General features: G+C 44.8%; 1 protein-coding gene across 3 annotated transcripts; it reads left to right on the top strand.

Moving 5' to 3' along the window:
* The first annotated feature begins 7 nt into the window (after window positions 1-7).
* Window positions 8-14,713, top strand: LOC148644647 (stimulated by retinoic acid gene 6 protein-like). 3 transcript variants are annotated; one of them, XM_088614217.1, is made up of 18 exons: window positions 15-348; window positions 1,496-1,556; window positions 3,798-3,860; window positions 4,719-4,861; window positions 5,205-5,325; window positions 6,070-6,115; window positions 6,361-6,492; window positions 6,918-6,988; window positions 7,601-7,709; window positions 8,010-8,076; window positions 9,175-9,256; window positions 9,620-9,695; window positions 9,910-9,958; window positions 10,358-10,475; window positions 10,955-11,074; window positions 11,610-11,776; window positions 12,617-12,775; window positions 14,270-14,713. In XM_088614217.1, exons 4-18 carry the CDS (start codon window positions 4,804-4,806, stop codon window positions 14,401-14,403), a joined length of 1,509 nt encoding a protein of 502 aa, XP_088470343.1. In that variant the 5' UTR covers window positions 15-348; window positions 1,496-1,556; window positions 3,798-3,860; window positions 4,719-4,803; the 3' UTR covers window positions 14,404-14,713. The 3 variants fall into 3 exon arrangements, with proteins under 3 accessions (XP_088470342.1, XP_088470343.1, XP_088470340.1); XM_088614214.1 differs by having other exon boundaries at window positions 210-348; window positions 3,763-3,860; XM_088614216.1 differs by lacking the exon at window positions 12,617-12,775 and having other exon boundaries at window positions 8-348; window positions 3,763-3,860.
* Window positions 14,714-14,774: the final 61 nt, after the last annotated feature.

Genomic DNA, 14,774 nt, shown 5'->3' with positions numbered 1-14,774 from the left:
CTCTTCAGAGCCCCTGTGCCTAGCAGGGAACCAGCAGGCTGCACTGGAAGATGTTGGGGTCCCAGTGAGTGTCGGGGGTAAGAGGAGAGGAGAAGGAAGTTCTGTGCTTCGGTCTGCAGGGGTGCAGATGACTGGGCTCTGTGCCAGGAGGTGGTGAACTGGTGGGCGGTTTCTCTCCCTTCTTTCATTTTCCCAACGTCACTAGAAGGGAGGTGCCTGGGCAGCCTGTGCCCATGTGTAGCCCGATCCTGCCATGTGCAGTCCAGGAGCTCCGACCTGCTGATGCGCCGACAAGCCAGGCTTGTGTCTCTCTGCCGGAGTGATGGAGCCCTCTGACAGCCCTGCTATGTAAGTCATCTCACAGAAGGCAGGACGCCCTGCTCCTCCATGATCTGCTCTACTAATCCACTCTCTAAGCAAGTCTGAATATTCTTTATCCATTGCCTTTATAACTCGCTCCCTAATTCCTAGATGACAAATTTTTTTCCTTTATTCGTCTTTCCATCTATCACTGCTAAAGCTGTTTGAAAACAGGGATTAAATTCCAGAATTCTGATGAAAGCACTTCAGCTGCTCTGCCCTGGAGGAATCGTAGCTGTGTAGGTACACTGAGCTGTACGGATTCTCCCTGCCTTGTGCTGCAGTCCGGGTGGATCTCAGTCAGGATCAGCGCAGGCTGTGGACACGAGCAGAGGGACACCGAGGGTTTTGTACTGGCTATCCCAGGGAACAGTGTCACACCCTCACCAGGTCTCCTTAGGAAAGTGACCAGACAGGCAATGAAGTTTGTTTGGACTGTCAATTCATTGTGTTTTTACTAATCAACCAGGAAAAAATCAGCTTTGACTTTTTGAAGGTTTTAAAATTTGATTAAATTATGGCTTGTTTTTTTTCCCCCATCTTTCAATCTTTCTTTGTTTAATAAAAAATGTTGACAGCATCGGCTGGTGGACAGGAAACAGGCAGGCAGGATGTTCTTCGCACGCAATTGCTATAGATTTAAAAATACATCGGCCTTCTTCTTTTTTTATATTTTCAAGCGACTTTTCTATGCCTCAGTAAGCTCTGAGCTCTAACAGTTTCAAAAGAAAATGTGAATAACAAGAGCTGTGGTTGTGGTTATGACAGTGAAATCATAGTGTGGTTATGATATGATAATGTCGCTCAGCTATTAGACCTCGTCTATAGAGATTTCACAGTAATGAGGAACCAGATGAGCCCTTGAATTACTTGACACTTGGGGTGAACTCCCCTGATAACACTGACTTTCACTTCACTCAGGATATTAGGATACGCTAGGACCCCCAGAGTCAATTCTCTCAACAGAAGGCAGTGTGTGGTTGAGGGTTCCTAATATTTTGGCCGGTGGGTGTAGGTCACTTAGCTGAAAGAAGAATGTAGAGCTCTTCGTGAGGAGGACCATGGTGTGTAGATGTGTAAATTTGTCACAAATCAAAAAAATGTTTTGGAAGACCTCGTCTTTTTCTCTCCACAGACTGGATTTGACAGAACTCTGTGCTGATTTCAGAAGCCTGCATTACTGGCTGATACCTGCGGTAGGTTTGTGCTCAGGCTGGGGCAGTTAAGGACTTGAGCCAACCCCTTTGTCGTCAATCATGAACCTGAGCTGCTGCCAAGCTGAGTATATTACAGTGGGACTTGGCCCAAACTTGTACATTTGGCAAAGATGTCAACTCTGTAAACTAGTGATGTGCAGAAATAACATCTTTAATTAATCAAAACAGGAAAACAATATTGTAGGCTGGTATCAATATGAAAATCAGAAAGTTCTAAGAACTTGCTGTAGTTCATGTTTGAACATGCCTAGTGCTTGTTTAGCAATACAGTAACGCATCTGAATTTGTTAGGGCAAGGTACCTCAAAGTCTCCTCGAATACTAAATTCAGAAATACAAGGCTTCTTAGTTTATAGAATATGGTTCAGCTGCAACACAGGCATTAACGTAGTGACATTTTTCTTCAGTTTCAGAAATAGTTGTAGTATTCAGTTGTAGTAAGAATTCTTAATGAAAATGAATACTGTAATCTTTAAGCAAAGCATTGTTTTCCTCTGTAATTCAACTTATTGCTTGTGCAAACAAATAAATTAGATCACTTTTATGATATTTTAGCTGAGCCTGTATTAGACCCTGTGTTTTTCCATTCTTAGTAGAGCTCACTTCCTTTACTGGCCCCTGTACATCTTGTTCTTGTTATTGCTGTTGTAAAAGCAGCTCTGCTGTACTGTAGTAAAGATCACCAGAGCACGGTCGGACCAGACAGGCAGGAAGAGAGTGCAGGGCTGCGCCTGCTGTGCAGCTGGAGACTTCCTGCATGCAGGGTCTGGATACTGCTCTCCTAACAGACCTACTCACAATGTCCATCTGATGCTTTCCTGAAGGGAACAGAAGAACTACAGTAGTGGTTCTCAAACTTTTTGGACCAAGTACCACCCCTGATCAAACCAAAGCATCCAAGTACCACCTGCAAGTCATCTTCTCATAGGAACCCCAGAAAATCTCAATGACCACACACACACTGTGCTCGCGCACACACACTCACACACGCATATAATAAACATAGCACTGGAGAGACACTGTTCCTTATGGTGGACTTGCGCTGTGTCAGCTCTTTAAGTTTCCTCTAAAAAGAATCACATAACGACACATAAACTGATTTTATTAAAATAGAAAATATGAAAACTCATCTCAAGCGTTCTGAAACCGAAAGTTACAGTTGAAAAATTTACATCATTTTTGATTCTTCAATTTTTAATTCCCAATTTTTCAGTGCACACAACAAATTTCCAGGGTTGTCTGGTGTACCACCTGGGGGTGCGCCGCGTACCACAGTTTGAGAACCACTGAACTACAGCATCACCCATGTAGCACTTCTGCATCCACACTAGCTCATGTTAACCCAGTTAAGAGACTATTGCAGGTTGGGTGAAGAAGGTCTGGGAGATGAAGATGTACATGTGGGCGCATTTACTCTTCTGCTGTGGAGTCTGTGAAGAGGCGATTTTGGTCTGCAAATGCTAAATCGCTGTCAGGGTAAAGGACATTTCTGTGAATGCTAAGAAGAGGCAGGGCTCAGGTGATTGACATTGATGCAGGGGTCGGATTTACAAAGAGACTTGAAACTTGAAAAAAATCACATCTTTGCTTTTTTTTGTGACTCATAGTTTAAAATGCAAAGTATGATTTCAGTGATTTTGGTATGAGTTAATAAACACCCAGTTCTAAAAGAACAGCAGTGTATCAGCCACAGGAATGTGAGAAGAGAGAGAAACAGTTTGGTTCAGTATCCTGTCTGACTGCCTAAGGAGCTGCTTGATTCTGAACAATCACTTCTCACAACATATCTGATTAGTTTTGTTCTGGAAACCACATGATTCTTTGGAGAAAACAAGTACAGTATTTGCTGTTTTTGGCCATAAAAGCATTCATTTATCTCCACTTCTGTCCTTGGGATCTCGTGTTGTAATTGAGAAATACAGTGTCGTGTGGCCGACTTTTAAGTGGCTTTCAGATTTCTGTGTAGATGTATCAAGGGTGAAAGAGACACAGGTCCAATATCCCTGCCTGGACTTACCTGTTGCATGAGGAAGGGAGGAGAGCCTGGGCACGCTGGCTAGATCAGCACACCTGACTCTAAGGATTGTTCTCTCCCATCCTGGGTGACCATGAGTTTATGTCACGTATTAGACCTGCTAGATTAGCTAGATTAAACAATACATTTCAAGATGCAACTTTCATTCTAGGTTCTCATAACACTGATTTTGTCGTTCCTGAAAAGACGTCAGAGGCTCCACAGAGTGGATGAGCTGGTTCCTCTGGACCGCAGGTTCGGGATACTTGTGTAAGTCTGACTGGTTTTACACTGTTTCTCTCTTTAAAAAGATTAAAATCCTGTCCAGGTCTATTTCCACTTAGATACAATTAATATACCTATTGCGGTGCAGTGAGGTGAACCAAGATGGTGTTGTCATTGCATCTCAATGAGATCTGGACACAGTTGAATGGAAGTGAATTGGACACAGGAATGAAGACAGTTAACTCGTCAGCTGCAAACTATTTCAGACCACAAACCCACACCTTTGTAGCTGCACCCCAGTTGCACCTGTGATGACAGTGGTCCCCCAGAGTGAGATGAGTGGGTCACTGGCAGCAGGTTGCTGTTCCGGCTGGAGTGGGGGATGGGGGTGGCACTGAGGCTGGAGGAGCTAAATCAGACACCGGGGAGGAGATGGGAATAAACCTACAGGACCGGAGCTGCTCTCCTCCATGAGCTTCACCCTCCTGGACTCTCCTGGATCATTTAAACACTAAGTGTTCAGTGGGTCTGATGGGACATGTGGCCTCTCATTCCTAGTCTTTCTTTTGTCTCTCTTTTGTTTCTCCTGACTTCCCTTAATTTTATCAAGGTGAAAATTAATTACTGTCTAAGCAGTTTTGCATGCTTGGGGCTCTTTCAATTACATAGAAACTTATATCCTCCAACTGTTAATTAATAATTTTGTCATTATTCTCTATTTAATGAGTACATTAAGAGTGAGCACTCGTTTACAGTAGTGATCTGGTGTGAGTCCAGTGTATTCACCAGAGCCATGCTGACTCAGGTTAGTCAAGATTTCCCCGTGATGCAAGAGCAGCAGCCCAGGATCTCCTCATGCTGTGCTTGAATTGTCCCCCATGTGCGGCTCTGGCCGGCGGACAGACCCATCCGGCTGCTGAGCACCCACAGCAACCGCTGGACCTTCGCAGCCGCCTTCGGAGCCATAGCCAACGTGGTGCTGGAGAGGATGCTGCGGTCCGGCGAGTTTCTCTGCCTGCCCTTCCTCGTGCCCACCTGGGCCAACGGTAAGGCCTGCGCAGTGGGCACAGCAGGGACCTCTGTGTTTTACTGCAGACTCTGTTTAACCAGTTAGTGGCTCATTTAGTCTAGATTCACATGAACCGAAGCCACTGCAGGCAAGAGTGGTCAAACACCTCCTCTTGTCTGTTACCTCTTCCTGCTGAAACAAGACTGTGCAAACATGGAGCCCATTTTTATACTGTTCTTATAGTCTATTTTTTACAAAGTTAAAAAGGAATTTGTCTTTGGTACTTCCTTATTAGTATGTATGCTTTTGAACTTCCTTTGGAATTTTTGTGTTGAAAGATGCTACATCAAATCAAAGTATTAATTTCATTTCCTTCCCAGTGATTGTGCATTTCCTGCTGGCCCTGGAGGTGGCGCTGGTGCACTACCCCATCTTCATCTGCCTCACCACGGACCACAAGATCGTGGGCTCCCTCCTGGGCTTCTTCTACACGCTGTCTTGGTGAGACCCTCTTCCTGCTGGGCGTGCTGCTGACACCTGCACAGAGGCCCAGTGGGATTGTAACGAGCACCAGCCACAGTTACACTAGAGCTGTCCAGTTGCACCACAGAGCTCAAGTATCAGCCTTCTGCCTTAGCATCTGCTTCCTGCTTCTGACAGTGGGCAAGGCCTAGCCCCCAGCTGGGCTGCTGCTGTGCTTGTGTCTGCTCCTCGTTGTGCTTGGAGTTGTGCCGCAGTCCTTCTGTGCTCAGGCTGGTTGCATTCAAAAGCAGTGCATGCTACTGGCATATCTCCTCATTAGGTACCATGATGTAGATAATCACTTTGCCTTTCCATTTCTTACCCAGCGGCACCCTGTGGCATGTTGGTTCCTTATTTTAAGATTAAATTAAGATGTTATACAACATATATGTGGGGTTCCCCTCAACGTTTTTATCTGTCATTGAACTAGATGGTGATAAATTCATAGGAATATAAATTTATTTATAGAAAGCTAATGCTCCAGAAACATTTATGACCTCAATTACTAAATAATTAATTTATTGCTAAGCCAAAGGAATTCTGGGACAAACAGCAGCAGCATGGTTTTGATCTAGTTTACATACTGTGTTCCCCCACAGGCATTGTAATTTCATTCTGCTGCCATTTTGCTTGATTCCTTGTCTTCTGCACTATGTGTTTGTCACACACACAGTCATTGCAACACACAAGGGTTTGGTAACTGTAGCTGTTTCTTCACTGCAGGTTTGTCTATCAAGTGAAGAGAACCGTGGATACAAACATGGCGATTGTGAGTCAATCTGTTTAAATCTTGTGACAATAGAAAGGATTTGGGATCATCAATAGCTAAGCAACAGGAAAAGAATGAGGTCAGTCAGTTGCAGTATGATTTCACTGGCCATGTTTTAAACAGTCTGGAAAACATGCTGGACCCTCAGTAACCAAGACTAGGGACTCCTGCAGGTTAACCCCATCAGACAAGCTCTTCTGGTTTGCTATGAAGACCAGCACTGAATGGACTCTGCTTTCTCTCAGATTGTCAGCGATGTGTCTCCCCGCGCGATGCCAATTCCAGCCATGTTATGCACCATGTTCCTCATCGTGCGCTTTCTTGTGAATTTCATCATGGTGATGCGCAGATTCTGGAGTCAATCCCAGTACAAGGAGGTAATGAAAGTGTTTCATGAGTCTGAATTGTAAGTGAGAAGATGAGGTAATTTTATTGTTTTTATGCATTTAGTTTGTCTGCATTTGATTAGGGCAAAGATTTACTCCTTAAACCTGAAGTCTGGATAAAATCCATGAGAACAAGGGGAAAGCATGCAGACTCCACACAGATGGTCAAAGGCAGGCTGTGAAGCAACAGTTCTAACTATCATGCCAATGTGCCACTTAAAGGAGGGGACATTTTAGAAACTCCTTTTAGCCAGGCAGAGCCTAACTTTCCGTTAGCACAGTGAGGGGGCTCACTTGAGTGTGGCTGGACTATATTCAACAGAAGAGCCAGGTGGACTTTGATGAGAAGGAGGTGTGGAATGGGTGTGCAGTGTGCCGAGGCACATCGTTTGACCCTCAGTGTCTTTGTGTTTCAGGATCAAGAGCTTTTTGTCTCTGTCCATCACATTAAGTACGTGAAGCGCCTCTTGAAGCCCAGCAGCCCACAGTGAGTGCGGTGTCCTTTCTGCTTAAACATCTGAGCACAGTGTATAGGATCACATCCGGAACAAGGCTTTATAGCATTGTGGGGGGAACTGCTCTGTGTAGGACAGATTCTGATATTGTTCTGCAGCCCTGAGCAGAAGGATCCTTATTGAATTCAATATTCTTGTTCATGTCAGCATGAAGTGTAGCATGGAGATGCAGTGGTAAGAACTGTTGCCTTGAAGTGGTGCTCCAGTTTGCACCAACAGTCCAAAAACATCCTGGTAGGTGAATTGGCTTCTGGGAAAAGTGGTCCCAGTGCTAGTGTGGTCATGTCTGTGTCTGTGTGTGGCCTGTGATGGACTGGCGTCCCGTCCAGGGTGTACCCTGTCATATGCCCATTACTAGCCAGGACAGACTCCAGCTTCTCCAACTGTGGATAAAGGATTTAGAAAATGGATGGATACCAGCAGGAACTCAAAAGAACATAGTCACGTATTTGAAGTTTTCATTTGGTTCAATAAGGTTACAGTTTGTCGTAATTTCACGTTTGGGTGCTGCCTCTACATCATGAACACATTTCACACTGAGGCAGAGCTCTGAGTGCCGCCTCTCTGCTCCGAAACCCCTGCAGAGTTGCCAAGTCCTGGTTCCAGCGCAACATTTATGACTGGGATCCCTTCTTCCGCTTCCCAGCCCGGATGATAATAATGGTTGTTCTGGGTTTGAATGTCATCTACACTGTGAGTAAGAGAGTGTCAATCATATAACATAAGAACAGAAGTAAAAATGCCTTGGTTTTCTGTGCCTTGGCCTTGTTACCCTTAATGCAATTAGTATTTAAGTTTGGTTTATCTGACTAAATCTGAACTTTGGCCAGGTGCTATGCTCTTTTTGTATCCTGCTGGAGCCCTTAGTTGTGATGTGTCAACACTCAACAAGCTACAAAATATTCACAAAAAACAACTATGTCAAATTCTTGTCTGATTTATTTGTTATTTGAAGCAACGAAGTAACGTTGTTGTTCTTTGTCCTTTTTGCAGTTTGTTTTCATAAACCTGCAAATCATATTCACGTTTCCTCTGATTAAAGACCTACTGTTAATAAAAGGTACGTCGTCAAGCATCTTTCACCATTTCTGAGAGCAGTTTGCATTTCTTTCTTGCTGTGGCACCTTTGGCCATTACGAAAAGTGAAAGAAAAAAGTTTCAGCTGTTGAACATTCTTCAGGTGATGCCTGATCCCAAGAAGAAAACTCATCAGCCAAAACAACATTTTTCTGCTTTCATGTCTTTCTACTTCCTGCTTGTCACTGTGGAAGTAACCTCTGCATGTCAGTGTATGTTACTCCCATCTCTCCTTCAATCCATTACCTGGCTGATTCCCATCCAAAACATAGGAATCACAATACTGCAATTAAACCCACCTGCCAATCCTAAATTATACACAAATCTCTTTCCAATTGCTCAAGGCCTCTTGCTTCTGCCTAGAATAATATCATGATCAGAACAGGCAATGGAGCCATTGAGAAACTCCTCATCTTCCTGTGTGATCAGCAGCTCTGATCCACAGCTTCTGGTAAAAGGGGTGTCCCTGAGAGAGGAGATTGTATTGGCAAAAACATATAGCTTTCATATTATTGTACATACAACTTAAGGTAACTTAGGTTAGGGACAGCAATACACATGGCTGTAATGACATATACAACTATATAATTCTATAACTATAAAGTATATAATGCTATTTTAATGGTTATTGGTAAATTAATGCCAGTAATATGATATTCTTAAGAACTGTTTGGCTGCTTAATGGTTAAAATTTGGTCAGAATCTAGACTAGGCGTGTAGATGGTGATCTTGTGGTCTGTGCAAGGCTTTGAGCTAAACTCAGTTTCAGCTCAAAGGGGACAAACATCTGTTTTGTGGAATCTTTCTTTTGCTTACAAAAAGAATGTGCAATGTTTCTGAGCAGAAAAATGTTGGAATTTGTATTCTGTACTGTATAGTCTTTAGTTAAATGCAGTATATATTATGTTTGCCCACATCCAAAACACAGCACAAAAGTTGTTCAAGGCTTCATATAGTGTATAAAAGTACTCAGAAGTACTTATGTTCCTGAGCAGAGTGGGAGAATATACACATATTTCTCTTTCTGCTCTCTAAGGGCAGAGTAAAATAAACTCATTCCATTGCATTGTGATCCCTACAGGACAAACACATTCAATTTTTGCAACTGTCATGGCTGGTCTTGTATTGGTTGCTCATATCTTCCATATCCTGGCGCATTACAGGTGAGCGGCTGTTTTCCATTCATGCCCACATGTGGATAAGGATTGCTGTGACAGGGATGGTGGCAAAATATTACCTTGTAGTAAGAAATGTTGTTTTGAGCCTTTGCTCATTGACCGCTGTATGTATAATGTTCTTGTGTATGCATTTTATTAATACACAAGACCTCAGTGAAATATACCTTAGTGCAAGGCCTCCATATACACAGAAAGAGAGAATGGAGGAGGACAGAGGTTAATTGATAACACAAGCGCTATCGCGTCTCATGTGGGGGCCCAGCTGGGGATTGTGGGAATGTGCTCCACTGACTCACTGTTTCTCGCTGAAATGCCACCCATGCGCTGACACTCCTGTCCTTCGTTCAGGACACAGATGAAGAGGCTGTTTAAGGGGGATCGGACAGGTCTGCCACACTCAGTCCCTCCTTCAGACACTGCCATGGTAAGCTGCTGGTATCTTGGTGAAGACTGCTGTGTGACCATGATGGCACACAACCAGCCACTGACAATCCTGATTGTGACATTAATGTGGGTGGTGGTGCTTTGAAAGGTATTGCTCCCAGTTCTGGTTTCTTTTTTGTAACTGCAGTGATCTTGCTGTCTGTCCAGTGCAAAAACTCACTGTGTGCTGAAGGGGTGGAGCTTTTGTTTTTCAGGCAAAAAGCATCACCTACATGGGAGTTCAGATTGCATTCCTGTTTGTAGGTAAGTCAGTGAGTCCTTGGAGACCAAGAGTGTCTTTGGTCTTTGGCTTCATCCCTCACAGAGCAGCCAGGAGCTGACGTTGTGAGCACTGGTGGTAGATAAATATATTTGCATATTAAGAAACCACCCGAAACTGCAAAAGCAGAATAATATTTTATGGAGTTTTGAAAAAAGTGGGGTTAAAGTTATGGAGACAAATGGAGCATCTGTGTATGAAATGTATTGTTTTTTGTGGGCAGATACAGACTAGGGCAGATAAAGAACAGGGACAGTTTTGTGCTCATCTGATACACTGATTACTGAAGAAATTATTTGTTTTGTTCACTCAAATTCTCAAGAGTTAGTAATTTAAAATTCTCTGAATTGATCATTAACTGCTGTGTTGTCTTTTGTGCCTAGGTCAGAATGTGCTCAGTCTCATCCTATTGATTGTTGCCTTCGTCTTTGATATATATATAGTCCAGCCTTTGAAGGAAGGACGAGTGGAGGAGATTCTGATTCTCTTTGGAAATATACTGTAAGTGTCCCTGTAACTGATGGTTCATTCAGGCTAAGCTCCGCATGTCTTAATCTGACCCTTCACCCTTAACTCCCTCCCCTAGCCTCCACAGACACAGCAGCTTGAGGAAAGGTTAATCAATTCACATTTTGTTGATTGAGTTTCATCCCAAAGTGCTTGTGAACCGTATGTCCCTTTATTTTCCATCATGTTTGAAAGGGATATTGCAATCAATCAAAATCAAATGAGTGCAGGGAAAGGAGATGTCAAGTGGTGAGTGATTTCATTTAGGATATAGAAACCCTGAAACCGCTCAGTAAATGACAAAGAGAAATGCAATGATCTTATTTTCATTACTGTGAACGTTTAATATCTGTAATTGGTGCTTCATTTAAGGTATTTTTCATGTCAATTTTTCTTTGCTGAGATTTGGCAATTAGGTTCATCCTGCCATTAAAGTAATTAAATATCTTCATTGTTTGCTTTTCTCTGTGCAGGGCTAATGTTGTTCCTTTCCTGGTGGTCTACTTCGCTCAGCTAATCATAGCGAGGGTTTTCTTCCTGCAAGACCGACTGATCCCAGCTGACAGGCACAAACCTCTTGCTTTAAACAACATGTGAGTGAGGAGGAGGTGGCAGTTCATTCAGCTTTGGGCATCTTTGCCTCCTGACCCCAGCTCATCTATCACTGCAGAGCAGGATCTACAGATACTGAGTGTTACATCTATTTCAAACATGTGTGTTGTTACCATTGCTTTGCAATAGTACAGATGAATTTATATCTGAAGAAATACATGAATGAACATTCACTCCCTTGCAGAGTTCCTGCACAGAGGCCAGACTGAGGGCACTAGTGAGGCAGAGTCACAACAGAGAACATCACAGCCTGTCCCAGCAGAGCAGTGTCGCCACTCTCTCGATATTTAATCATTCAAGAATCTCTCAGTTAGCTCTGGAAAGCTTTTCAATTTGTGTAAAACATCTGTAGGCTTCTTGCCTGTTTGCAGTTGTTAATTGTACCCAGTACATTAGAATTGATTAAATATTGTATTTTATTATTTTAGCTAAAAGACCTGCCTGCAGTCCCAGCTGTGTTTGGGCTGCTCAGGCTAGTGTGTGATGTGTTCTGGTCGTTTCTCCCTCTCTCTGCAGACGGGCCTTTGAGAATGTGTGCTACTTCAGCCTGTTCTACAATGCCATCGTGGGTCTGCTGATGGCTATGAAACGGCTGCTGATCAGCTTGCTCCTGGGCAGCTTCACCGTCAGTCGGATTGACCAGACCCTCATGCCATCAGGGGTGCATGGCCTCTTGGACTCCGGTGAGCTCCTGACCGGACTGGCTAGGCTCTTTTCCGTTCTCTGTGCTTGTGTCAAATTCATGGAATCCCCCCACACCAGCTCTCAGTGTGGAGGAGAGCAGAGTGGTGAAGCCAGTTCAGAGATGGGGATTATTAGGAGGCCATGATTGGTAAAGGACAGGGGAAATTTGGCCAGGACACCAGGGTACACTCCTACTCTTTTTGAGAAATACCCTAGGAGTTTTAATGCCCACCGAGAGTCAGGACCTCTACTGACCCCACTAATAACTCTTCCAGTAGCAACCTTAGTTTTTGCCAGGAGGTCTCCATCCAGGTACTGACCAGACTCACACCTGCTGAGCTTCAGTGGGTTGCCAGTTGTGAGTTGCAGGGTGATATGGCCAAATGTCTTAATGATAGGAGATCAGGGTATTCTACAATGGTGCATGACTCTGGACCTTGACACACAACCAGAAGCTTTTCTAGGTCTTTTTCTATTTCTGGGCCAGAAGAGTCATGCAGTTACTTACCCACTTAAGAGCACCAGTTAGACTGAACCGTTAGACCACTGGTAATAATAAAACTCCATATCATGGCCTTTTAAAGGCCTGCATGATGAGGATACAGTATAGAAAGAAGGTAGTGTGTGTTGTGTTGTGTGTGATTACACTGTCCTGTGAACACACTGCCCCCTGAATATTGGGAGGCTGAATACTGCCCCCTGCTGGTTCTTGCACTGTCACCTTACCCACAAATCATTCATGTAGTGAATTTCCCACCATGCAGCCAGGCCTGGGTCTCTCTCAGACGGCAGCGCCACCTGCTGACTGTAACGACACACTGTTGGCGCTGTGTTTGCAGGATACTGGTCCTGGGTATCTGTGCTGCTGGTTGATTCCAGTCACACCAACCCCACAGCTCTGAGCTTCTGCCACTGCCTGCTGGAGGACAGACAGCTCTACCCTCTCCGCGAGGACTCAGCGCGCTGGTCCTCCACAGACAGACTGCGGAAAGCCGCAGGTGTGCAGCCCTCCCTCTCTGTCTGTCTCTTGTCCTTGTCCTGTCCTTTCCCCCTCCCGGCCTTCTCCTCTTCCCTCTCATGGTCTGTGGCTCCCTCCCTCCCTTCCAAATTCAGATGCTAATTCACTGGGCTTTATTGGTATGACTGCTGAATTAATTACAGTGTTGTCAAAACAGGTTCAATTAACACACCATTTACATTTACAATGCAAACATGTCATCTCATGTTTACATACATCACATAAAACAGTATTGAGAGAAAGGCTCACTGTCTGTTCCTCAGGCTGGGACAGGAGATCACACACTGTATTATAATGCAAAGGAACAAGTAATAGGTTTATTCCATTCTGAAAAGAGAAGAGAGAAAACACATTCAGGCTGTGAAGCCTTCTTCAGGTGTAAGAAAGACAGGGTAGACAGCAAAGATTAAATGGCACAGAAGAACAAAAGCTCGGAGAGGGGAGGAGGCAAGAGAGGCAGAGAGGCCACTCAGGAAGTGCAACGTGGAGAGGGGTGAAGAGAGGTGTGAAGTCAAAACCTGCATGAGAGGAGAGAAGATGACACGAAAATAAGTCTGTCATTGAGAGAAGGGGGACGGTTTCATTTCTGTTGTCTTTCTGCTATGGGAGTTGAGAAACCCTTCTTTGAGAACAGAGACAGAAAGATCAGTGTGATCTTGGCCTTCGGAGGTGAAATGAGAAACTATGGGCTTGGAGAAGTCTTCAACCTTCACAGCCCTAACATGTTCTCTGAAGCGGTCTCCTAGTCTCCTTCCAGTTTCCCCAACTTGGATAACTGGGCATTTTTTGCAGGAGATACAGTAAATGAGGTTGCTGGAGGTACAGGATGTCGTCTGGGTGATCCAGAATTGACCTGAGGGGCCCTGAATGAGCGTGTTGTTAGATATGTATTTGCAGGTGATGCAGCGAGTTCTGTTGCAGGGGAAGGTGCCTGGTGGGGATGATTGCCGAGTGCGGTCAAGGGAGCTGTGAACCAGAAGTTTACATAGATTGGTTGGTCGGTGGTATGAGATGATTGGGTGGTTAGAAAAAAGGATACTGTTGGAGGGATTGCCCTGTAGAATGGAGTAGTTGTTAATAATGGTCCTGGGGGTAGAGTGTGTTAGAGTGGTAGGGAAGCTCCAAAGGAATGTGGTGAGACCGGGAGTTGCTGGTCGAGTTGATGATCCCAGGGCTGTTTTTGGCCTGGGTAAGGGCCCTGTCGATTACATGTTGATGTTGTAATGGTGGAGAAAGTGCTGTGTGCCTCCTCCTTCAGTGCCAGGTCAAAACTCCCAGGTGAAGTGATTGTCAGTCTAGGGTGTGTGTAGCTGGTTGTGTGTTCCACAGTGGTGTTGTGCAGTGTGGAGTGGTACCTGTTTCCCTGAGATCTGGCTTTCTTCTGGCCAACCATGACTCTGGTCTTCCCCTGACCCCCTCTGTCTCTGTCTCTGCTGTCGCGGGACTTCCCTGCACTGACCTGCCTGTCTTGCAGAGCTGTGTGAGAGTCGCCGGGAGAGCAGGGGCTGCCGTCGGTGGTGGCTCTGCTACACTCTGCTCAGGAATCCCAGCCTGGTGGTCCACCGGAGACACGGCCCGGCGCCCAACAGCTCTTCTGGCTACTGCTGAAACTCCGGCCCCGTGCCGGGACTGACTGAGGACCTTGTGCCTCCTGGGAGGCTGCTGACACACAACATTAAGGAGCCTTCAATACCTCCCACTGTGGTGCAGCTGTGCTCAGAAGAACTCTGCACTTCCTCCACACTCCCCCCATTGCAGGTCTTCTGAACAGACACTTCTGAGGACAGCAGGTTAACCACTCAGGATAACAGTCAGCTTGCCTTACCTAGAAACCTGACTTGTAAGAAACATCTTGCAAATGTGTTATACAGGTCATTGTGCAAAGCTTTTATAAACCAGTTATTATTTTCTTAAAGAACGTTGTTTTGTGTTAATTCTGGTGTGCGTGTGTTAATCTCCGTCTCGGATGTGGGTGTGGC

Source organism: Lepisosteus platostomus, chromosome 20 (assembly GCF_059453375.1).
Source record: "Lepisosteus platostomus isolate fLepPlt1 chromosome 20, fLepPlt1.hap1, whole genome shotgun sequence".
Classification (NCBI taxonomy): domain Eukaryota; kingdom Metazoa; phylum Chordata; class Actinopteri; order Semionotiformes; family Lepisosteidae; genus Lepisosteus; species Lepisosteus platostomus.
The sequence above is the reverse complement of the archived record's forward strand: the minus strand, read 5'-3'. Positions and strand labels throughout refer to the sequence as shown.

Bases quoted from the DNA above. Each gene is read 5' to 3' on its own strand.
- LOC148644647 (XM_088614214.1), top strand. From the start codon at position 323: ATGGAGCCCTCTGACAGCCCTGCTAT. The intron at 4,862-5,204 runs GTAAGGCCTGCG...TTTCCTTCCCAG, and splicing joins CGTGCCCACCTGGGCCAACG to TGATTGTGCATTTCCTGCTG. The intron at 6,116-6,360 runs GTGAGTCAATCT...GCTTTCTCTCAG, and splicing joins TGGATACAAACATGGCGATT to ATTGTCAGCGATGTGTCTCC.